Below are 24901 nucleotides of genomic sequence, written 5' to 3' on the forward strand. Positions count from 1 at the left end.
ACTATACATATGTATACATATATATGTAGGGTCTACTATACTGTGCCTTCCCAATACATACTAAAAATACAAAGACAAACAATATCATAGGAATTGAAAATGTATATAATGTACCGGTATATAATATAATATAATATACAGCATCTTCACATTTGCACTATTATAACTTTTAACATATGTATGTATATTTGTTAAATCAAATACTTTTTTTCCCACCTAAGAAAGTAGCTACATGTTTTGGAAAGAGTTTATCTATAGTGAAAGGGCTCGATTAAAACAATTTAACTGTGAAAAATATCTTACATTAGAGTAAATATATTATAGTAAATATTATATTATTGTATAATAATATGATATTAAATATGCAGGCTCCCCAGCCATCTCATACAACTCAAGTTAGTTCTCAAAAGGCTCATTTCTGAGAGTAGCCGATATAGGAGTACATTATGAACGCACTGTTTGGCATGTGGTAGCCACCGTAGTTCCTTATTCCAAGATGGCGCTCCCGATCAGGGGTAATGTGAAATATCTCCTTCAATTCATTCAAAAGCGTCGTTCTCCAAAAAGACTATTCTGTGCTGGACAATGTGCGGACGGAAAGGTAGTGTGTTTCAAATGCACATTTACTGTATATTCATTGGTTATTGTACACCTTGTATATAGCCTCGTTATTTTTTTGTGTTACTATTTCCTTTTCCAAATTGTTCTTATTTTTTAACTCTGCATTGTTGGAAAATGGCTCGTAAGTAAACATTTCACAAAGGTCCACTACACCTTTTGTATTCGGCGCATGTGACAAATCAAATCAAATTTGATTTGATATTATGCTTAGACCAGGAGAGAACAGTAGGACGCTGTTTTTGACAGTTCATGTTCATGAAACAGTGCTAGCTGATGCAAGGCTTCCTGACATTATCTTGTTGGGAAAATGCATGGTTTATAAACGAAATCGATGTAGTTAATGTATTTCAATTCCTTCAAAAAATTCAGCCCCCCCTCGCGTAGGCTGTATTAATTCAATGTTAGTGCTATAATAATGATGATTTGGATAGTTTGTTTATTAGTTCTATAATAGCAGCTAGTAGTTGCCTACTGTTATTTGCCTAGTGGTAAAGCATTGAGATTATGAGTAATGTGGCTGTGTAGTATTATCCTGCCATTTGTCATATTTGATACAAAGGTGCTTCACCACACGCCATTCATCCCGAACTGCTTCAATCTACTTTTTAATCCATCACTCTTCAATTTCCTCAATCTAATTATTTGTTCTATTTCTTGTCTGTATCATGTAATTCAGCTTTTAGCTGCGAATGTGTACAATATCAAATAAACCTAACTACTAAAAACCCATACACTTAAATAGGCAATTAATGTAGTAGCTTTTGCTAGAATGCTGGTCACCAACCTTGGTCCTGGTCATGCAGGCTTTTGTTCTAACTCCCCACTAATGAACTCAATCAGCAAGCCCTCATGTGTATTAGTACTGGGCTGGAACAAAAGCCTGCACACTGAGTAGGCTATTGAGTAAGGCCATGTGTGAAATGCTCAGCAGTTGATATAGCCTAGTGCTTTGGACTGCTGTTTCATGAGGAAATGTGTCCTCAAATCTAGAGGTCTATAATTATTACATATTTGATCTCCTTAAAATGCGTAATTTATTCTAGGATGGTTTACTATTTGAGTTTGCGCTGCACTCTTGATTTGCCATGACACGAGCCCCCTTGGATAAATTAATAGACTGTTAAATCCAACAACAATCCGCTAACAATAGTTTGTGCGTTTTGGCACAGTAAGGATGCTAATTATTGTGTTACGACAGAGTTATTTTTTTTTTTTAAACTGATGTACGAGCTGTGGGGCCTTAATGACTGGCCAGTGGTGCTGAGGAATGGAATGCGCGCTCACCGCCGCTGCGTCTGTGTTTTGTTAAGGCGAAGTCTCTCGAGATTTTGGCGAGGTGTGTGCGCGCCGAGGCGGAAGGCTAGATGGAAGTGGAGGAACCGAAAGCATCATCACAGCAGTGCTTCATTACCTGAAATAACATCAGAAATGAAGTGTTGGTTTTCATTTGTTTAAATCTTCTCCAAACGTCGACGGCAGCGCGCAAATCCGGACACAATGCTCCGAGGTGTGATGTGCGTCAAGACATTGAGCCCGAAAAAGTGTGTTAAGTCACTGAACTTCTGCAGACCAATAGAGATTAACTATAAACTGTCACTGATCTAGAGCAGACCATGACGTTTGACTTGGCCTTATATAAATCTGAGACTATTTAACACATTTTGTAGCCATATTTTCTTAGTAACCTATCCACACATACAATTTATAGTGAGATAGTTTAACTCTTGTGCTTACACAGCTCCGTCAGTCTACAAAGTCGTGGGAAATTATGGAACCTTTAAATACTAAGGTCGTCCTCATCTGTAAGGTTAATGTTAAAATGCAGTGTACTGGGTCTGGATTCAATCTGTATTGTTGAAGTATAGGTGAAGATCGGTATTATAGCTCGATTGACATTTAAAGGCAATGTTCCTGCATTCACGGAGACTGCATCCATGGTAAACGGTGCATCTCTCAACTCGTTTGGAAATGACCTTTAACGTAAATAGTTAAATGTATCAACACATTTTCTTTAAATCTGCAATATATACATTTTTGGGAGACCTGACCAAATTCACATAGAAATGTGAATTTTAGATCTGTCATTGAAAGCAAATCTAAAAAGCAGATCTGTTCATTGTGCTATTTCTATGCTTCCTGTTCTTAAGTTTAGTTTTACTTTGGATTTTGGACATCAGCTGAAAATACAATATTTTTGGTTATTGAAAGGATATTTCAGAGCAGTTTAGATGGTAGAATAATTCTATACAATTGCTTGTTTTGTCACATAAAGTGAAATAAGGCGAACTATTCAAATTTTAGCAACCAGGAAATGGCAGAGCGATTTCTGCATATTGCACCTTTTTGAAGTATTTTGCAGCATGAGATTGTGGGCAGTTGATGCACTTGAATGTACAACTGGCCAGAGAAGGCCATAATGGTGCATCTATTTTAGGCTAGGGTGTGGTGTAGGCCGAACTGATATTACATCAGTTGTTAGGGGCAGAGAGCGAGTAACCTGAGGGCAGACTTGTGGCAGCAGCTTTGGGCAGCCATGATTCCTCCTAGCACTGTGTAGCATGGTATTCCCTCCCTTCCTCTCTGTCCGCTCCTTAACTCGTCTGTGCTCCTAATGGCTGATATCAGTCATCTCAACCCCACGCTCCAGGAAGAAGGAAGTGACTTCTAATTCGCCTCTGCTCTGCTCAGTTCCAAGTTCACTCACTGTGGTGTCAGCTAAAACCATTAGAACAGCTCCCTAGCCCCACACAACAGGGAAACGTCATGGACTTCAAGTTGAGTACATTCATTAATTGCTCTATTTATTTGAAACTGTCAGAAAAGCCCACTAATTCTCACCAGTCTCGTCCATACAGGATAATTAGGTGTGTAAAAGGCATGCTAGGCCCACCAATGCTTTGCAAATCAGCCATTTGTCCAAACTCCCCCGAATGTCAGCATTTTTTTTTCTTTTTTTGACGTACCTAAACTGAATTACAGAATAAGTCTGTCTCTAATATGTCTATGTTAATACCCAGGAAGCCTTAAAAGCGTTCCAATCCCATGTCTTAATCTGTGGAGACCCAGACGTTGGAAGGTCTGATGGTTTTTAATTAAAATGTATCTGGAATCGTGCTTTTGGGCTGCGCTCAAGTCAACAGAAGCTGCGTGTGCGTGTGTTTCCTGGCAGAGGTTGGCCCTGGCCTCAGTGTTACCATCATTATAGATTGAATAATTTATGAAGTGTCTCCGGGTTATTTTTGCTGTGCTTATGGTATTATTATTTCCAGTCTGTGGAGTAAAATTAAACCACTCCATCATTAACTCATTCGGCCATCTTTTTATAGGCAAATTTAAAACACTCATTACTTAATGCAAATGCCTATTAATGGTATCAAATGCTGTTGACTAATACCTAATTTATCCAATGTCTTGATTTGTCCATGGTGTGCCCAACAAAGCCGTAGCTGTATCTGCTTAGCTAGGCCAGGCCCGTAGCTGTATCGGCTTAGCTAGGCCAGGCTCGTAGTGGTAGCTGTATCGGCTTAGCTAGGCCAGGGCTTTATTGGGTAGGCATTAACTTCACTAGGGTAGGGGGCAGCATTGGGAATTTTGGATGAAAAGCGTGCTCAAATTAAACTGCCTGCTACTCAGCCATAAAAGCTAGAATAAGCATATAATTGGTAGATTTGGATAGAAAACACTCTGAGGTTTCTAAAACTGTTTGAATGATGTCTGTGAGTATAACAGAACTCATATGGCAGGCAAAAACCTGAGAAAAAATCCAACCAGGAAGTGGGAAATCTGAGGTTTGTAGTTTTTCAACTCTTTACCTATCGAATACACAGTGTCTATGGGGTCATATTGCACTTCCTAAGGCTTCCACTAGATGTCAACAGTCTTTAGAACCTTGTTTGAGGCTTCTACTGTGAAGTGGGAGCGAATGAGAGGGGAATGAGTCAGAGGTCTGCCAGAGAGCCACGAGCTGGCAACGCTCGTTCATGTGAGAGTTAGCTTGCGTTCCATTGCATTTCTGAAGACAAAGGAATTCTCCGGTTGGAACATTATTGAAAATTTATGTTAAAAACATCCTAAATATTGATTCTATACATCGTTTGACATGTTTCTGCGGACTGTAACGGAACTTTTTGACTTTTCGTCTGCACCTAGTGATCGCGCGTCATGAATTTTGATTACTGGGCTAAACGCGCAAACAAAAAGGAGGTTTTGGACATAAATGATGGACATTATTGAACAAAACAAACATTTTATTGTGGAACTGGGATTCCTGGGAGTGCATTTTGATGATCATCAAAGGTACGTGAATATTTATAATGCTATTTCTGACTTCTGTTGACTACATAACATGGCGGATATCTGTTTGGGTTGTGTTGGTCTCTGAGCGCTGTACTCAGATTATTGCATGGTGTGCTTTTTACGTGAAGTTTTTTTGAAATCTGACACAGCGGTTGCATTAACTTCTCTGGGGCAGGTGGGACGCTAACGTCCCACCGGCCAATAGCCAGGGAAAATACAGCGCGCCATATTCAAATAACATGACATAAAAATCAAACTTTCATTAAATCACACATGTAAGATACCAAATTAAAGCTACACTCGTTGTGAATCCAGCCAACATGTCAGATTTCAAAAAGGCTTTTCGGCGAAAGCATAAGATGCTATTATCTGATGATAGCACAACAGTAAACAAAGAGAGTAGCATAATTCAACACTGCAAGCACGACACAAAACGCAGAAATAAAATATAAATCATGCCTTTGACGAAATTCTTTTGTTGGCACTCCAATATGTCCCATAAACATCACAAATGGTCCTTTTGTTCGATTAATTCCGTCGATATATATCCAAAATGTCAATTTATTTGGACCGTTTCATCCAGAAAAACACAGCTTCCAACTTTCGCCAAGTCACTACAAAATATATCAAAAGTTACATGTAAACTTTACCAAAAGATTTCAAACTACTTTTGTAATACAACGTTAGGTATTTTTAAACGTTAATAATCGATCAATTTGAAGACGGGATGATCTGTGTTCAATACAAAAAGAAAACAAACTGACGCAACTTTTTTCGTAACGTGACTCTCTCAAAAAATTTACTTCATGTGACCCTCATTTACGATAGCCCTACTTCTTCACTACACAAAGGAATAACCTCAACCGATTTCCAAGGACTGGTGACATCCAGTGGAAGCGGTAGGAACTGCAAGCAAGTCTATTAGAAATCTGGTGTCTCTAAGAAAACTCTTTGAAAAGACAGTGACATCAAAAAAATACATTCTGAATGGTTTATCCTCAGGGTTTTGCCTGCTACATAAGTTCTGTTATTCTCACAGACATGATTCAAACAGTTTTAGAAACTTCAGAGTGTTTTCTATCCAAATCTACTAATAATATGCATATCTTATATTCTGGGAATGAGTAGCAAGCAGTTGAATTTTGGCATGATATTTTTCCGAAAGTGAAAATGCTGCCCCCTGCCCTCAAGAAGTTAAGGAGAAGTGGATCTAAAATTCCATGCATTACAGTTTTATCTTTTAGCAATGTTTATTATGAGTATTTATGTAAAATGATGTGGCTCTCTGCAAAATCACCGGATGTTTTGGAACTACTGAACATAACGCGCCAATGTAAACTTTACCGAACAAAACATACATGTATTGTGTAACATGAAGTCCTATGAGTGTCATCTGATGAAGATCATCAAAGGTTAGTGATTAATTTTATCTCTTTCTGCTTTTTGTGACTCCTCTCTGGCTGGAAAAATGGCTGTGTTTTTCTGTGACTTGGCTCTGACCTAACATAATCGTTTGGTGTGCTTTCGTCGTAAAGCCTTTTTGAAATCGGACACTGTGGCTGGATTTACAACAAGTGTATCTTTAAAATGGTGTAAAATAATTGTATGTTTGAGGAATTTTATTTGTTGGATTTCTGTTGTTTTGAATTTGGCGCCCTGCAGTTTCACTGGCTGTTGACGAGGTGGGAAGCTACCGTCCCACGTACCCTAGTGAGGTTTTAAGCTAGGTCTGATATCCGACTGTAGCCATAGCTCCGTATTGGGGTAGTCCTGGGCTGGGCTGCCTCCTGGTTATTTTTGGAGTGCTGTTGGTCTCTGTCTGCGGGGAGCACTGTTTTTGAAGGGCCTCCAGTCCCATTAATCAGCCGGGGGACCCCATGGTGTGAGCAGGCCCCGTTCCCTGTCCCGCCTCACTGACACATTCTGTTCTTCTCTCCCTTCTCCTCCCCGTTTTCTGCACAGTATGAAGCACAGAGGAACCTCATCAATCTCACCTGTCCCACACGTCAACCACAGATTTAATCAAACGCTCCGTTTGGGCACCCCACTCCTCCATCCATACCCCTCACAACCCCTTTTTAGAGAACAAATAATCTCTCTTTCACCCAGATCTACCTACCTTTCCCTCTCTGGCTTCTACGTTGCTCTCCTTCACTTTGTTGCGTTCTCTCGGTTTTTTAATATCTTCCGTCTCGCTTTCATTCTACCCCTGTGTTTTCTCTGTGATCATTCACAATTTGTGATCTGATACAGGCTATACACACCCACTGCCCCATCACCCTCTAAAAGTGAGGGCGTACATTAAACACCATTTCCTGCTCAATAGCTCACTGAAGTGGGGCTCTGTTGGTCGCCTGCCTTAACAGGTCCCTATGTGAGAGTGGGATGGAGAGAAAGAGGGATGATGGAGAGGGGGGAGACGAAGGAGGTGGTGGTGGGAGCGGCAGGACCGAGGCCTGTTTTAGAGGTTGGTTCAGCATGGTTTCTGTGTTTAATGGGATGCCTGGGGTGAGGGTGAACACTGGACCCTGTGTGTCTGTCTCAGTGGGAGACCGAGGGGGACTAAGGCAGACGGACACAAGGACCAGAGAGCATCTAATCCCCACCGCTTAGGCCTAGCTCGATCCTTCCCATGCTGTGACGGATCTGGTCCCACGGAGGGGCTGACGGTACCCTGTGGAGGTGACCGGTGCCCCCGGTGGAGACTCTGAGAAGTGTTGAAATTGGCATGGTGGAGTTGTGGCCACTGCAGGGGCCGGTCCTCTGGAAGCCCTATGAGGGGGATGTCAGTGAGCCACTCTCATATGATGTGTGAGGAGAAAAGTCCGGAAGAAAATCACTGTTTCCCAGCCTCTTGCCCAATGGCAATCAAGCTACTCCAGTGATTTATGGTGTTGGCTGGCTGGACACAGACTTAGACAGACAGGCTGCAAGTCAGCAGCCAGTCAACTGAACTGAGATTGGAAGTCTACCTAGATGATGAAGTAGCTCAAGCGACGTAGGCCTACACAACATGCTTGGAGGACTGTCAGGAAAGCAGACTTCTTTTTGTGGTAACTTGGAGGACTTCCCTTTAGAATGCCTTTGAGAGCACAATCCTTCATTCAATTAAAAATTATTTCTCTCTCTCTCCCATTGTAAAGCAATATATTTGTCATCTTTTACACATTCCAGTGGAAAGTTGTCACAACACTGTACTTTGCACACAATTAATAAGGATTTCTGGCATTCCTCTTTGCACATATGCTGTGATCCACATGTGGTCTGGGGGAAACTAGGAGGAGAATTTGGGAAAGAGAGTTGTGCTGTTCCATTGAATTTAGGCCGCAGGTCTTCTCTGGTCATAAGTCATAAAGAAAACAGTTTTTCTAATTAACTGAATCTTTTCCAAAACTTCCATCGATGATTGTTGATGTTTTTCTGCTTAATAGAAGCCGTGCGTTGCATTTCTGTAATATCATTAGTGTGGTTTTGATGTCAGATGTGATTCACTTTTTCCATCTGTGATGAGTTCTGTCATATTCCTGCTGCCCACACACACACACACACACAACCTCCATCCCTCCTTCAGTTTCTTTCCATCATTCTCTTACACACTCACACGTGTTATACTAACACGCATCCCGGAAAGTGTCTGTGATTGTGAAAACATGGCCTGAAAGTATACGTAACCCTTCTAGCTGTTGGCGTTCGTCACACTCAGTGTGTAATGTAATCACCATATGCTAGATGTGGATGAAGAAACCTTTCGTCACCTAGGCTACGCTGTGGTAGGACAGCATCACACCCCTCATAGTAAAATATGAGTAGAGGTTACCAATGCTGCTACGTGTCATCAACAGGCACACAACGGGTGGGAGAGAGGGCGAGACGCACAGAGAGAGGGCGAGACGGGTTGAGGGGGTTTGGTTACGAATGGGAGATTCTGCATCGGTGACTTCACCTAGCATCTGGTCATTTCAGTTCCTCAAAGAACAGCCCCTTTCATGTTCAATATTTGCCTTAATTATCCCAATATTGTCGCGTTGTCAACATTTAGCATACTTTCCTACGTATCTTAATGTATTTCCTCAACTGTAGTTGCACATGTTAAAGAAAGTTTTAGAATTTTCTCTGACCAAATGCTAAACTGAGCAGAGGTGTCAGGCAGGCGTCTGTGATGTGAGCCTGATTACCCAGTGGCTAGTTAGCAGTTAGCGTTGACTCTGTTAGTCTGCGATTGTCTCAAATAACACCATTACCATGTCTGCATGGCTAATAGCCTCCCCCAGGGTGAGAGTAGGGGGGGGGGGGGATGCATTTGTCATGTCAACGCGAGGTGAGAACACATGAGCCATATTCAGGCCGTCCACACCCTAATCACTCCTGACACCTCTGAAGGGGCCCTCCGCATCAATGGATCTCTGCTGAAATTACCCCCTCAGTAATAATGACATAAGCACCCAGTTCCTTCCTGCCGGCGCTGAGTGCTTGCCCCGTACTGACCTGGAATCTGATCCCAGAGGGCTGATCTCAGAGCAGTTATCTGATCCCCTAGGCCGAACAGACAGACGACAAACAGGATGGGACTGGTCTAGGAACTGCTGTTATCTTATCCCAGAGGCCGTGGAAGGCTGTCTGTCCCTCACAGAAACTGATTGGGATTCAGACTACTGTTGCTGTTTGCTGAACGTACAAGAAATCCTTTGAGTGTTTTGGTTTTCTGATTAGTTATGATAACCCAAAATACTGTATAATTACCTGCACAATATGAGTAAGTTCCTAAAGATTTGTCAAGATAAAGAATTTCAAAGATTGTAGCTCAAGTTACACAGCAAGAGATTTCAACCCAATTCTGTTGTTTGCAAGGTATCCAGAATTGATTTTATGACACCTGTTTTCGCTTGTGGTGTGAAGGGTAGTGCACCGATACAATTTCAAGCACTGTGTATAACCAAAACTCAGACAGGCATAGCAGAGTGAGCAGACAGTCCCTCCTAACATACAGTGGGGCAAAAAAGTATTTAGTCAGCCACCAATTGTGCAAGTTCTCCCACTTAAAAAGATGAGAGAGGCCTGTGATTTTCATCATAGGTACGCTTCAACTATGACAGACAAAATGAGAAAAAAAAATCCAGAAAATCACATTGTAGGATTTTTAATGAATTTATTTGCAAATTATGGTGGAAAATAAGTATTTGGTCACCTACAAACAAGCAAGATTTCTGGCTCTCACAGACCTGTAACTTCTTCTTTAAGAGGCTCCTCTGTCCTCCACTCGTTACCTGTATTAATGGCACCTGTTTGAACTTGTTATCAGTATAAAAGACACCTGTCCACAACCTCAAACAGTCACACTCCAAACTCCACTATGGCCAAGACCAAAGAGCTGTCAAAGGACACCAGAAACAAAATTGTAGACCTGCACCAGGCTGGGAAGACTGAATCTGCAATAGGTAAGCAGCTTGGTTTGAAGAAATCAACTGTGGGAGCAATTATTAGGAAATGGAAGACATACAAGACCACTGATAATCTCCCTCGATCTGGGGCTCCACGCAAGATCTCACCCCGTGGGGTCAAAATGATCACAAGAACGGTGAGCAAAAATCCCAGAACCACACGGGGGGACCTAGTGAATGACCTGCAGAGAGCTGGGACCAAAGTAACAAAGCCTACCATCAGTAACACACTACGCCGCCAGGGACTCAAATCCTGCAGTGCCAGACGTGTCCCCCTGCTTAAGCCAGTACATGTCCAGGCCCGTCTGAAGTTTGCTAGAGAGCATTTGGATGATCCAGAAGAAGATTGAGAGAATGTCATATGGTCAGATGAAACCAAAATATAACTTTTTGGTAAACTCAACTCGTCGTGTTTGGAGGACAAAGAATTGCATCCAAACACCATACCTACTGTGAAGCATGGGGGTGGAAACATCATGCTTTGGGGCTGTTTTTCTGCAAAGGGACCAGGACGACTGATCCGTGTAAAGGAAAGAATGAATGGGGCCATGTATCGTGAGATTAGTGAAAACCTCCTTCCATCAGCAAGGGCATTGAAGATGAAACGTGACTGGGTCTTTCAGTATGACAATGATCCCAAACACACCGCCCGGGCAACGAAGGAGTGGCTTCGTAAGAAGCATTTCAAGGTCCTGGAGTGGCCTAGCCAGTCTCCAGATCTCAACCCCATAGAAAATCTTTGGAGGGAGTTGAAAGTCCGTGTTGCCCAGCAACAGCCCCAAAACATCACTGCTCTAGAGGAGATCTGCATGGAGGAATGGGCCAAAATACCAGCAACAGTGTGTGAAAACCTTGAAGACTTACAGAAAATGTTTGACCTCTGTCATTGCCAACAAAGGGTATATAACAAAGTATTGAGAAACTTTTGTTATTGACCAAATACTTATTTTCCACCATAATTTGCAAATAAATCCTACAATGTGATTTTCTGGATTTTTTTTCTCATTTTGTCTGTCATAGTTGAAGTGTACCTATGATGGAAATTACAGGCCTCTCATCTTTTTAAGTGGGAGAACTTGCACAATTGGTGGCTGACTAAATACTTTTTTGCCTCACTGTACTACAACAAATTGTTTACGCTTTTCTGCTGAACAGCAGTGCTGTATAATATATTTAGCCAAGAAACCCCTCAAGTCATAAGTGAAGTTCCAGGTTCCCTTCCATGCCACCTCCGTACCGCAGTATTTGGTGCAGGCCGGGCACAATGTCATATCTAGTAGGAATGGACCAAGGCCAGAACCTAGCAGACTTTATCGATGCCATGGATCAATGGAGTAAGTCAAAGCCAGACCTGAGCATGCCAGAACCCAGCAGAACCAGAAACACTATTTACCCACAGATCCGAAAGGGAAGAGTGATCTCTCTCTTTTAGAGGGGAAAGGGCCCATTCCATGGCTTTAAAATAAGGTCTTTGTTTCTGATACACTGGTTTATGGCGATCTTGAGTATGACCTCTTTCTCTCTCCCAAATTTGATTTGTGCTCTGACTATATACCTACACTAAATAGGAGGAGCCTTTTTTAATTACTCTTATTGGTTTGACAGCCTGCCCTGCTTTCATTGGCAGTTTGTAGTTGTTCATGCTCTGGCCTCATTGGCTCATTTTGTTGGCTGTTCTGTTCTCCCACTGACTGTTAGAGGTGCTAGCTATGGAGATAATTCAGCATCTCAATAACAGCTCATCAATGAAAATCAAATCTCTCTTCCCCCCCAGGAGCCTCCAGGTGGGCGTGTGTTCTCAGGAATCCAGCCCACGGGTGTGCCCCACCTGGGGAACTACCTTGGGGCTCTGGAGAGCTGGGTGTCCCTGCAGAACCAGTACCCCTCAGTGCTCTACAGCATAGTGGACCTGCACTCCATCACCCAGCCCCAGGACCAAGCCCTGCTGCGGGTTAACATACTGGACATGGCTGCCAGCCTGCTGGCCTGTGGCATCAACCCAGAGACATCTATCCTCTTCCAACAGTCACAGGTTAGTCAGACACGCACACACACAGACCACCATACACCCGCAATTGGTAGTGTTCACCCCCCACACACACACAGAGTTTGAACCTACAGTACCAGTCAAAAGTTTGGACACACCTACTCATTCCAGGGTTTTTCTTTATTTTTACTATTTTCTGCATAGAAAAATAGTGAAGACAACAAAACTATGAAATAACACATATGGAATCATGTAGTAACCAAAAAAGTGTTAAACAAATCAAAATATATTTGAGATTCTTTAAAGTAGCCACCCTTTGCCTTTGTCAAGGGTGTGCAAAGCTGTCATTCTCTCAACCAGCTTCATGAGGTAGTCACCTGGAATGCATTTCAATTAACAGGTGTGCCTTAACTTCTTATGGCTGCAATCCCGGTAACGGGATGATATGATAACAGCCAGTGAAAGTGCAGGGCGCCAAATTCAAAACAGAAATCTCATAATTAAAATTCCTCAGACATACATGTTTCTTATACCATTTTAAAGGTAATCTTGTTGTTAACCTCTTGACGCTAGGGGTCAGATTTTTTTATATATTTTTTAAATAACGTTCCCAAGGTAAACGGACTATTTCTCAGGTCCAGATCGTAGAATATGCATATAATTTACAGATTAGGATAGAAAACACTCCAAAGTTTCCAAAACTGTCAAAATATTGTCTGAGTATAACAAAACTGATTCTGCAGGCGAAAACCTGAGGAAATCTAACCCGGAAGTGATTTATTTTTAATCTGTTTCCTTGTCCGTCTTTCTTCCATTTTAAAGGGGTATCAACCAGATTCCTTTTCCAATGGCTTCCTCAGGCTGTGACCAGGCTTTAGACATAGTTTCAGGCTTTTATTTTGAAAAATGAGTGAGATTTTTCAAAACTAGTCAGGTGTCCTCTGATTAGTTCCTGCGCGCGAGAGGGGTAGCTCTCCATTTTCTTTCTCTCTTTTATTGAATAGGTTACGGTCCGGTTGAAATATTATCGATTATGTTTGTTAAAAACAACCTGAGGATTGATTATAAAAAAACATTTGACATGTTTCTACGAACATTACGGATACTTTTTGGAATTTTCGTCGAATGGAACGAGGCTTTGGTTTTCTGAACATAACGTGCAACCCAAATGGCGTTTTTTTTGTTATAAAAGTAATATTTATCGAACAAAAATAACATTTATTGTGTAACTGGCAGTCTCGTGAGTGCAAACATCCGAAGATTATCAAAGGTAAGCAATTAATTTTATTGCTTTTCTGACTTTCGTGACCATGCTAATTTGGGGCTAGCTGTTCTAGCATTGATTGATACACTCACAAAAGCTTGGGTTGCTTTCGCTGCAAAGCATATTTTCAAAATCTGACACGATAGGTGGATTAACAACAAGCTAAGCTGTGTTTTGGTATATTTCACTTGTGATTGCATGATTATAAATATTTTTAGTAATATTTTGCGCCCTGCAATTCAGCGGTTGTTTAGGAAAATGATCCCGCTAAAGGGATCCGTAGCGCAGAGAAGTTAATCCCACCAAAGTGTGGCACTACAAAGCACTACAAACGATTGTTAGGTCACACCAAACCACAATAAGCACAGCCATTTTTCCAGCGAAAGATAGCAGTCACAAAAAGCAGAAATATAGCTAAAATTAATCACTAACCTTTGATGATCATCAGATGACACTCATAGGACTTCATGTTACACAATACATGCATGTTTTGTTTGATAAAGTTCATATTTATATTAAAAAATCTGAGTTTACATTGGCGCATTACATTCACTAGTTCCAAAAACATCCAGTGATAGTGCATAGCCACATCGTTTCAACAGAAATACTCATCATAAATGTAGATGATAATACAAGTTATACACATGGAATTATAGATATACCTCTCCTTAATGCAACCGCTGTGTCAGATTTCAAAAATACTTTACGGAAAAAGCAAACCATGCAATAATCTGAGACGGAGCTCAGAACAATAGCCAAATTAGCCGCCATGTTGGAGTCAACAGAAACCAGAAATTACATGATAAATATTCCCTTACCTTTGATCTTCATCAGAATGCACTCCCAGGAATCCCAGGTCCACAATAAATGCTTGATTTGTTCGATAATGTCCGTTATTTATGTCCAATTAGCTACTTTGGTTAGCGCGTTTGGTAAACAATTCCAAAGTCACAAAGCGCGTTCACTAAAACGTGACAATGTCCAAAAGTTCCGTAACAGTCAGTAGAAACATGTCAAACGATGTATTGAATCAATCTTTATAATGTTGTTAACATACATCTTGAATAACGTTCCAACCGGAGAATTACATTGACTTCAGATGAGCGATGGAACAGAGCTGCCTCTCACGTGAACGCGCGTGGTCAAAGCATGGTCGCCTCATGGCAGTGGTGACTCATTCCTGTCTCCTTCGGCCCCCCTTCACAGTAGGGGTAGCAGTAGGGGTATCAGACAAAGTTCTATTGACTGTTGACATCTAGTGGAAGCCGTAGGAAGTGAAAACTCATCCATATCTCGCTGTAATTTCAATGGGAGCTTGGTTGAAAATCTACCAGCCTCAGAAAAAATCCAAACAGGAAGTGGAACTTAACAGGTTTTTACCTGCCATATGAGTTCTGTTATACTCACAGACATTATTCAAACAGTTTTAGAAACTTCAGAGTGTTTTCTATCCAATACTAATAATAATATGCATATACAGTGGGGCAAAAAAGTATTTAGTCAGCCACCAATTGTGCAAGTTCTCCCACTTAAAAAGATGAGAGAGGCCTGTGATTTTCATCATAGGTACGCTTCAACTATGACAGACAAAATGAGAAAAAAAAATCCAGAAAATCACATTGTAGGATTTTTAATGAATTTATTTGCAAATTATGGTGGAAAATAAGTATTTGGTCAATAACAAAAGTTTATCTCAATACTTTGTTATATACCCTTTGTTGGCAATGACAGAGGTCAAACGTTTTCTGTAAGTCTTCACAAGGTTTTCACACACTGTTGCTGGTATTTTGGCCCATTCCTCCATGCAGATCTCCTCTAGAGCAGTGATGTTTTGGGGCTGTTGCTGGGCAACACGGACTTTCAACTCCCTCCAAAGATTTTCTATGGGGTTGAGATCTGGAGACTGGCTAGGCCACTCCAGGACCTTGAAATGCTTCTTACGAAGCCACTCCTTCGTTGCCCGGGCGGTGTGTTTGGGATCATTGTCATACTGAAAGACCCAGTCACGTTTCATCTTCAATGCCCTTGCTGATGGAAGGAGGTTTTCACTAATCTCACGATACATGGCCCCATTCATTCTTTCCTTTACACGGATCAGTCGTCCTGGTCCCTTTGCAGAAAAACAGCCCCAAAGCATGATGTTTCCACCCCCATGCTTCACAGTAGGTATGGTGTTTGGATGCAATTCTTTGTCCTCCAAACACGACGAGTTGAGTTTACCAAAAAGTTATATTTTGGTTTCATCTGACCATATGACATTCTCTCAATCTTCTTCTGGATCATCCAAATGCTCTCTAGCAAACTTCAGACGGGCCTGGACATGTACTGGCTTAAGCAGGGGGACACGTCTGGCACTGCAGGATTTGAGTCCCTGGCGGCGTAGTGTGTTACTGATGGTAGGCTTTGTTACTTTGGTCCCAGCTCTCTGCAGGTCATTCACTAGGTCCCCCCGTGTGGTTCTGGGATTTTTGCTCACCGTTCTTGTGATCATTTTGACCCCACGGGGTGAGATCTTGCGTGGAGCCCCAGATCGAGGGAGATTATCAGTGGTCTTGTATGTCTTCCATTTCCTAATAATTGCTCCCACAGTTGATTTCTTCAAACCAAGCTGCTTACCTATTGCAGATTCAGTCTTCCCAGCCTGGTGCAGGTCTACAATTTTGTTTCTGGTGTCCTTTGACAGCTCTTTGGTCTTGGCCATAGTGGAGTTTGGAGTGTGACTGTTTGAGGTTGTGGACAGGTATCTTTTTATACTGATAACAAGTTCAAACAGGTGCCATTAATACAGGTAACGAGTGGAGGACAGAGGAGCCTCTTAAAGAAGAAGTTACAGGTCTGTGAGAGCCAGAAATCTTGCTTGTTTGTAGGTGACCAAATACTTATTTTCCACCATAATTTGCAAATAAATTCATTAAAAATCCTACAATGTGATTTTCTGGATTTTTTTTTCTCATTTTGTCTGTCATAGTTGAAGTGTACCTATGAAAATTACAGGCCTCTCATCTTTTTAAGTGGGAGAACTTGCACAATTGGTGGCTGACTAAATACTTTTTTGCCCCACTGTATTAGCAACTATGACTGAGGAGCAGGCCGTTTGTTCTGGGAACCTCTGTGCACCTTCATCCAAGCTACTCAATACTGCCCCTGCAGCCATAAGAAGTTAAGTTAATTTGTGGAATTTCTCCTCAATGTGTTTGAGCCAGTCAGTTGTGTTGTGACAAGGTAGGGGTGGTATACCAAAGAAAGCCCTTTCTGGTAAAAGACCAAGTCCATATTATGGCAAGAACAGCTCAAATAAGCGAAGAGAAATTACAGTCCATCATTACTTTGACTGACCTTCATGTCTTAATCTGGACAATTTCAAGAACTTTGCAAGTCTTCAAGTGCAGTCGCAAAACCATCAAGCTCTATGATGAAACTGGCTCTCATGAGGACCGCTACAGGAAAGGACAACCCAGAGTTACCTCTGCTGCATAGGATAAGCATGAATCAGGCCTTCATGGTCAAATTGCTGCAAAGAAACCACTACAAAAGGACACTAATAAGAAGAGACTTGCTTGGGCCAAGAAACACGAGCAATGCACATTAGACCGGTGGAAATCTGTCCTTTTGGTCTGATGATTCCAAATTTTTGATTTTTGGTTCCAACCGCTGTGTCTTTGTGAGACGCAGAGTAGATGAATGGATGATCTCCGCATGTGTGGTAACCACGTGAAGCATGGAGGAGGTGTTGTGGGGGTGCTTTGCTTGTGACACTGTCAGTGATTTATTTAGAATTCAAGGCACACTTAACTAGCATGGCTACCACAGTATTCTGCAGTGATACGCCGTCCCATCTGATTTGGCTTAGTGGGACTATCATTTGTTTTTCAACAGGACAATGACCCAACACACTTCCAGGCTGTGTAAGGGCTATTTGACCAAGAAGAAGAGTGATGGATTTCTGCCTCAGATGACCTGGCCTCCACAATCATCTGACCTCAACCCAATTGAGATGAGTTGGACCTTAGAGTGAAGGACAAGCAGCCAACATGTGCTCAGCATATGTGGGAAGTCCTTCAAGACTGTTGGAAAAGCATTCCAGGTGAAGCTGGTTGAGAGAATGCCAAGTGTGCGCAAAGCTGTCATCAAGGCAAAGGGTGGCTATTTGAAGAATCTCAAATATAAAGTATATTTTGATTTGTTTAACACTTTTGGTTACTACATGATTCCATAAGTGTTCGTAGTTTTGATGTCTTCACTATTATTCTACAATGTAGAAAATAGTACAAATAAAGAAAAACCCTTGAATGAGTAGTTGTGTCCAAACTTTTGACTGGTACTCTACATTCTTATGTGGTTTACAAACCGTTAGAAAAGCTGAGAGTTTTTGTGACTTGGCGGTCTGAGCAGGCTGCCTTGGATCTGTTTCCCAGCATGTCAACAAGAGACTGAGCTGGAGCAGTGGCCATATTGGAATGTATGTTTTATCATGGCAATCTCAATGTTTACGTAATGCAGCAGCTTTAAAACGCTTATTCTATCACTCCGATCCTTATCTTTGTGTGCTCTGCAAATTCACAGGGATTAGGAAAACACATATTCACAGAACAGCATTTACTTCAGAGGAAACCACATGAAGGGGGGATAATGATAGATATGCACCACTTCAACAGATCAGTTTCAGGGAGGTGTTAGGAATAGAAGTGAATCATAAGACATTTTATTTTCCCTGGACACCTAAATTGTGTGTTTGTGTGTCTATCTCTGGAAATGTCATGTCTGTTTTGATAGTGTGATCATCTGTGATTTTCCTCATTCCCGTTTAGCTTCATGCCACATATCTTGGCAGCGAAGGAGACCTCCCATCGAACACATGAGCCGGAGTCTGTTCCACATGTACAAATACCACTACCACCCAAAGAAAACACTTGACTTCATTGAAAAAGTGGTTACAAGCCGAAATCAATAGTGTCTTAAGGGAAGGGCCCTCATCTTGAGAATGGAAAAGCGTGTGTGTGCGCGCGAAAGAAAGACCATAGTAAAGTTAGACCCTTTCTTACTGGAATAACAGCAGCAGATCGACAAAGCTGTGAGTTTTATAGGAATATCTTGGCTCCCACGCGCTAATGAAATGAAAGAGCTGTTGATCTACTGTGTAATGACTAAATCAGTCGTCCTATAATGACATAGTCCATAACATTAATAGTAGCGTCTTTGTTTCAGTTACTACGAAAAAAGATCACATTCAATATGAATGCAGTTGTTGTTCATTATGAACCTTCTAAAAAGTGTTTTATTGAAACTAGAGCCGTGTCAGTGTCCCTCACTCTTCTGTCATCAACCTCTTATCCCACCTTCATCGTCTGGCTGGAATTTTCTACTTACATTCATTCAGTTTAAAGTCCTGGTTTAGTTCTGTGCTGTCCTAAATTTATATCAGACTCTTTAGAATCTGTTTTAAATGGAGAGGGATGGCAGCCACTTTGCCAGCGCCAATAAACTTTAATTCTCTGAGGCTGAATTTTTTTCACACCAATGAGTTGTTGGCCAGGCCCATTGATTTTAGAGAGGCCCATGTCAAAGAGAGAAGCATCGGATGGTTGTAGCCTTATGCAGAGAGGGAGTCGTTAAACCAGCCCTGCTAAGGCTTAGGTTATTGGAGTTATTTAATGGCTCTAATGCCTTGATACCGATGTATAATGGAGTATGGCCATTGGCTATGACCTCTAGGGCAAAAGAGCACCTGCTAAGGCATGCAGACTCAGAGAGAGGGGGTGGGGGGAATCCAGTGTAGTTCCTATCTCTGCCACATGGTGGGGCTAGGTGTCACCCCCACCTGTCCCCAGAGAATCTGAAAGGTTTTTAGTTACAGTATGTTTTGTAGTGGTGGAGAAGTAGCCTGGCTGACTTGACCCGTGGGGTCAACCAGACTAGTGGAGAAGAGACTTTGATTTTCATTTTACAGGTAGGCTTCGTCTAACCCCTTACACTTGGCCTATAGGGATAAATTGAAATATTTATTACAGAGTAAATATGGAAGCATATGCATAACCATGGTAGCAATTAAAAGGGAACCGGTTGGAGATTATGGCAAAATGATTAGACTAAAGGTAAGGACACAGCAGTTCACCTGACACAAGACTGAATCCAAACATTACACTTGATTTTATGTGCATTTTACATTTACTGTACTTTTCACCTCATTTTGTTGATAACACGATCTGAAAATTCTCTGGATACATTCAGTAACCTGATAAGAATATTCATTGTGAAATTTTGGGCAGGTGCAATATAGGACAAAAAAATGATATGGGTTTGAGTGAGAGGTCCAACTGGTGTTTCCAAGTGGCCACACACACCTCAAGTGTGCACAGTCTCTATGTAATTTCAATGTACTTTTATGACTCGAAGTCTTCAACTATAAGATACTTTTTTTGAGCTCTCCTAACTGTCCCAATGAGGAACTAGAGCAAGCACACTTTTGGAACATAGCCCTGCATCCCCGTCTTTACACAATTACTGTTTGCGCAATCCAAAAACGATCTATTATATAACGCAATCTGGGTCAGGTGGGCATAATTTGAAAGCTTGTTCTATTGCCAACATGACTAGCTAAGTTATAAAATATGATCTTAGTGTCAGGCTTTCGCAAGGCAATTCAGAGAAGCAGATCGTAATAGGATTCATGAGTCCATATGTGTGATCCATGGCAAATTTTCTTAGCAAACAGGCTCATTCTGTTCAGGACAACCCAGGGTATAATGGCATGTCATCTTCTAACTGTACATCAGACATAGTGATCATAAATGGTGACACTGTATATTACATGCGTTTTATGATATGGAAATGTGAAGTGCACATTTGGACTCACGGGTGTTTGGCTTGCTTGTATGACATCAAAGCAGTATTTATTATAATCCTCAACTTATCTTTCAAAATATATAGAGCCCCTGATGTGTGCGGTACTCAAGTTCAGAACGGCTGTCAGTCAAAACCAATACGGAGCTGTGAAGCGCAGAGCCTGAGCTCTGACGTCATGTATAGCATGTTACTGTACAGACACTGCGTTCCAATTCCTGTGCTTATCTATGTCCAAATCTGTCATTTTTCAACCCGTATACGGGTACGATTGGAAAGGACTACAGACAAACAATATTTGGGCTTCAATTATGTTGACTGACTGGTTGTGATGACTCTCCCTCTCTTCCACAGGTCTCTGAACACGCTGAACTGTCCTGGATCCTAGGCTGTCTTACCAGTATGCCCCGACTCAGACACCTGCCTCAGTGGAAGGTACAGAACGGCTTGGGAATGCTGTGGAATTTGAAATGCAGTGGTAGAACCACTGAATGAGTTTACTTGGGGACAAATCATGAGTTTTTGTGTAAATGATGCATTGATTTCAATGGGAGAATTGTGCTGAAAAGTACAATTATTTAGTCAAGTTACAAATGGTGGAAAGGTCAATGCTTTTCTTCAGTCTTCCTCCATTTTCTTTTCTCATTTTCAGCATCCTGACCTATTGTTTTAGTCCTGTTTGTTTCTCATACCTCACCTGCCAGATCTGTTTTAACGTTCTCATAATGACAGGGATTTCCCTGGCCACATGCAGTTTTACTAGGATGCCAGAGGGAAGGAAGGGACGGCCAGCAGTGTTCTGGTTCTACTCAGAAAACACCTTTTGTTTACTCAACCGATGAGTTCATGTCAAACGTGGCAGAAAATGTCCCTTGAATTCAGCCATGTTGGGTTTGTGGGAGCACTCTTCACTCGTAAAGAGAAAACGCCTTCTTAAAAATAACCCAACACGTTTTTATTTTCTTGTTCTCTCTCTCTCTCTCCTTTAATTTCTCTTCCTGCTCTCTCTCACTCTTTCTATCCCCTCTCCCCAGATGAAGAGTAAACAGAAGAATGAGGGGAGTGTGGGGCTGTACACGTACCCCGTCCTGCAGGCTGCGGATATTCTCCTCTACAAGTGAGATCAGTCTCTACAGTACCACATTGTGTCTGTGTGTTGCTGCTGCCTCAAATTAATAAAATATTTAAGACAACGTTTAGTAAGTTTGGGTTTTCTCCTGTATGTTCTTACAGGTCAACTCACGTCCCAGTAGGAGAAGATCAGGTCCAACATCTGGAGCTGGCTCAGGACCTGGCCCGCATCTTCAACAACACCTACGGAGACTTCTTCCCTGAGCCACGTGCTCTGCTCAGTAAGTCAGCACACTGTATGATCATTGGTTATATTTGCAGGCAGAGTACTCTCAACATTTCTCTCGCTCTCTCTGTTTCTCATACACGTCCAGATGCAAATATCTACACACACAGAAAGACACATGGCCAGCATGTTCTACTGATGGAGACTCTGACAGAAAGACACATGGCCAGCATGTTCTACTGATGGACACTGACAGAAAGACACATGGCCAGCATGTTCTACTGATGGACACTCTGACAGAAAGACACATGGCCAGCATGTTCTACTGATGGACACTCTGACAGAAAGACACATGGCCAGCATGTTCTACTGATGGACACTCTGACAGAAAGACACATGGCCAGCATGTTCTACTGATGGAGACTCTTGACAGAAAGACACATGGCCAGCATGTTCTACTGATGGAGATTCTGACAGAAAGACACATGGCCAGCATGTTCTACTGATGGAGATTCTGACAGAAAGACACATGGCCAGCATGTTCTCCATCATTATGGCCATCGTAAAAGCATAAGATGTAACCAACCATGCGTGTAATGGAGCTTTGATTAAATGACTGTTCCTGTCATCTTATATCTGAGAACTAGAGTGATAATAGTTTTTTTTTGGGGGGTGCTATGTCCTCAAGATGACTTGGTGTGTGTGTTGAGATGAATAGATGTGTGTGTATTACAGGGGTTGTCAGCAGTTTGACACCTGTCAATCATCAGCCGCGTCTTTGAAACCAAATCAAAGATGTCCTCTTAAGCTCTTAGTTTCAGGGTGATTTATCAGGATATGGACCCACACACCCCCTCTTCACCCTGACTTCTCTGCTCACAGCATACTGCCAGGACCTGGTTCTTATGGTGACATGATTCAAAAGGGATTAATTTGAAGCAAGGATATCATGCATACATCCACCTTAATAAGATGCTGTAGCCATATCGCTGCCTAACACAACCCAGCCTTAACAAGACCTATTCTCTTTCATCCCAATCAGGCTCCACGCGAAAGGTGAAATCCCTCCGTGACCCCTCCTCCAAGATGTCCAAATCAGACCCCCAGAAGATGGCCACTGTCAACCTCACCGACTCTCCCGACGACATCGTCCTCAAGATCCGCCGCTCCGTCACAGACTTCACCTCTGAGGTGACCTTTGACCCTGAGGTTCGTCCGGGCGTGTCCAACCTGGTGCTGATTCATGCGGCAGTGGCGGGGTGCACGGTAGAGGAGGCAGTAGGGTGGGCCAAGGGGCTGAACACGGGAAAGTACAAACAGCTGGTAGCGGATGCTGTGGTGCAGCGGCTCACACCAATCAGGGAGGAGATTGAGAGGCTGAGGGGGGACAGGGGGCACCTGGAGAGGCTGCTGGCCCACGGAGCCCAGAGGGCCAGGGAGCTGGCTGCACCTGTACTCAAGGAGGTCCACCACAGAGTAGGCTTCTGCTGAGGGAAAAAGGGGGGTCAAATTGCCTGTTTTCTATGGTTTGTCAATTAATTTAATTTAATTTACTTCTGAATAATCCCATACCAGAAAGGCGGGTTGGGACAGAGGGACAACACGTTTGGGGGGGGGGACTGGAAGATTGGCTATGTGTTGTCATTTATGAGGCTCTGTGCCTTGTTTCATATTGCTGATGATGCTTTTTTTATTATTTAAAGAATAAATATGTACAGTATACTCTGGGTTTCTCAAGCTCTATAACAAACAACACACACACCTTCCCTTCATGGCCTTCATCAGACAGTCTGTGGGTAGTGAGTAGGCTAATGCCCTGTCAATAGTAGGCATTCTGCCTGTTCAGTTGTGGGCTCTGGTCTACAGATGGAGATGGAACATGGAGAAGAGCTCAGCCTCACTGTGATACTTGGATAGACTAACCTGCGATCCGGATTGCTTAGGATAATATTTTTACCCTCTGGTTTATCCTGATATTTTCTCCCACAGTCCTGGTGATGAAAAAGATCCCTCTGTGGGAGCTGGACTAAAATATGGCAGAAAATATAGCCTATTCATATTAGCCAATAATAGCCTACAATGACTAAGGAGTAGGCTACCAAATTCAATTTAATACATGCAATATATTTATATATTCAAGGATCTTTCAGTATAAAATGTATAATATATTTTATAAGATCATTTTAATGTAAATGTAATCTAATCTAGCATGAGTAAAATAAAAAAGGGTTTATTAGAATATCTAATGTTTTTACAAAGGAGGTCGACTTGATTTTGTATTTTTAGTCTACTTCGGCTGAATCTCCTCTCGGATTTATATTCGATCCAGACGTCATCTGTGGCCGGAATATGTCCTGGTTTGTAGGCCTATCCGATAGTTGTGTTAAATGGAGTGTATGCCTAATTTGTCCATAGGAAAAGATGTATTGTATCTCAATGGTATAGGCTAAAAACGCATAGGAAAATAGCCTGAACCTCCAGAGCTGCTGAAATACTCTGAAAGGACGGAAAGGCAATTTAATTCGCAACACCCGTAGCCGGACTCAGATAGGCTACTTCATGAAGTGTTAGATGAATTTCATTAAAATAGAAAACAGTAACGGAGGCAAATGCAGGTTCAAGTATTTATTTAGTATTAATCTTATTTGACACTAAAAACAAACATTGAGGTTTTGTATTCATGTTTTATTTTAAATTGTTTGACTTTTGTACTATAATAGTTGGCTAATTGATTTAGGCTACTCATAAGTTTGAAATAACATTGTACCCCTTAACTAATCTTTTTTTCTTTCTTAGTATGTAATGAATTAATCTCAGAAATGTATTAGCCAAAGTTTGGTTAGGCTATTGATAGTCCTGGCAGTATGCTGTGAGCAGAGAAGTCAGGGTGCATGGGGTTGGCAATTGTCTTTTTTCAGAGCAATAAATCACATTCAGAAACAAAATACACTGTCATTATTTCCACATTCCCTATAATTTCCATGGTAAAATAAGTCCCAATTTCTGTTGGACTATTCCTTTTTCATCCTTAGGCTACATTTCTGAATGAGTATTTGTAGGCTATCCTGCTCTTTTCCCATTTTCCATAACTGCAGCAGCTCACTGTATAAATTCCAAACACAATTTCACACTCAATTCATGCAAATATGTACAAAGTA

The 24901-nt window shown here is 41.8% G+C and overlaps 1 protein-coding gene across 1 annotated transcript; it reads left to right on the forward strand.

Annotated features, from left to right (window-relative positions):
• Window positions 1–503: 503 nt before the first annotated feature.
• LOC120057958 (tryptophan--tRNA ligase, mitochondrial-like) lies at window positions 504–24781 on the forward strand. The gene is made up of 6 exons (XM_039006441.1): window positions 504–601; window positions 12130–12387; window positions 20801–20881; window positions 21481–21563; window positions 21680–21798; window positions 22786–24781. Exons 2-6 carry the CDS (start codon window positions 12322–12324, stop codon window positions 23232–23234), a joined length of 798 nt encoding a protein of 265 aa, XP_038862369.1. The 5' UTR covers window positions 504–601; window positions 12130–12321; the 3' UTR covers window positions 23235–24781.
• The last annotated feature ends 120 nt before the right edge of the window (window positions 24782–24901 follow it).

The sequence above is a fragment of the Salvelinus namaycush genome, chromosome 13, assembly GCF_016432855.1.
Source record: "Salvelinus namaycush isolate Seneca chromosome 13, SaNama_1.0, whole genome shotgun sequence".
In the NCBI taxonomy this organism is placed as follows: Eukaryota; Metazoa; Chordata; class Actinopteri; order Salmoniformes; family Salmonidae; genus Salvelinus; species Salvelinus namaycush.

Bases quoted from the DNA above. Each gene is read 5' to 3' on its own strand.
- LOC120057958 (XM_039006441.1), top strand. From the start codon at position 12,322: ATGGCTGCCAGCCTGCTGGCCTGTGGCATCAACCCAGAGACATCTATC. The intron at 21,564-21,679 runs GTGAGATCAGTC...ATGTTCTTACAG, and splicing joins GCGGATATTCTCCTCTACAA to GTCAACTCACGTCCCAGTAG. The intron at 21,799-22,785 runs GTAAGTCAGCAC...CATCCCAATCAG, and splicing joins TGAGCCACGTGCTCTGCTCA to GCTCCACGCGAAAGGTGAAA.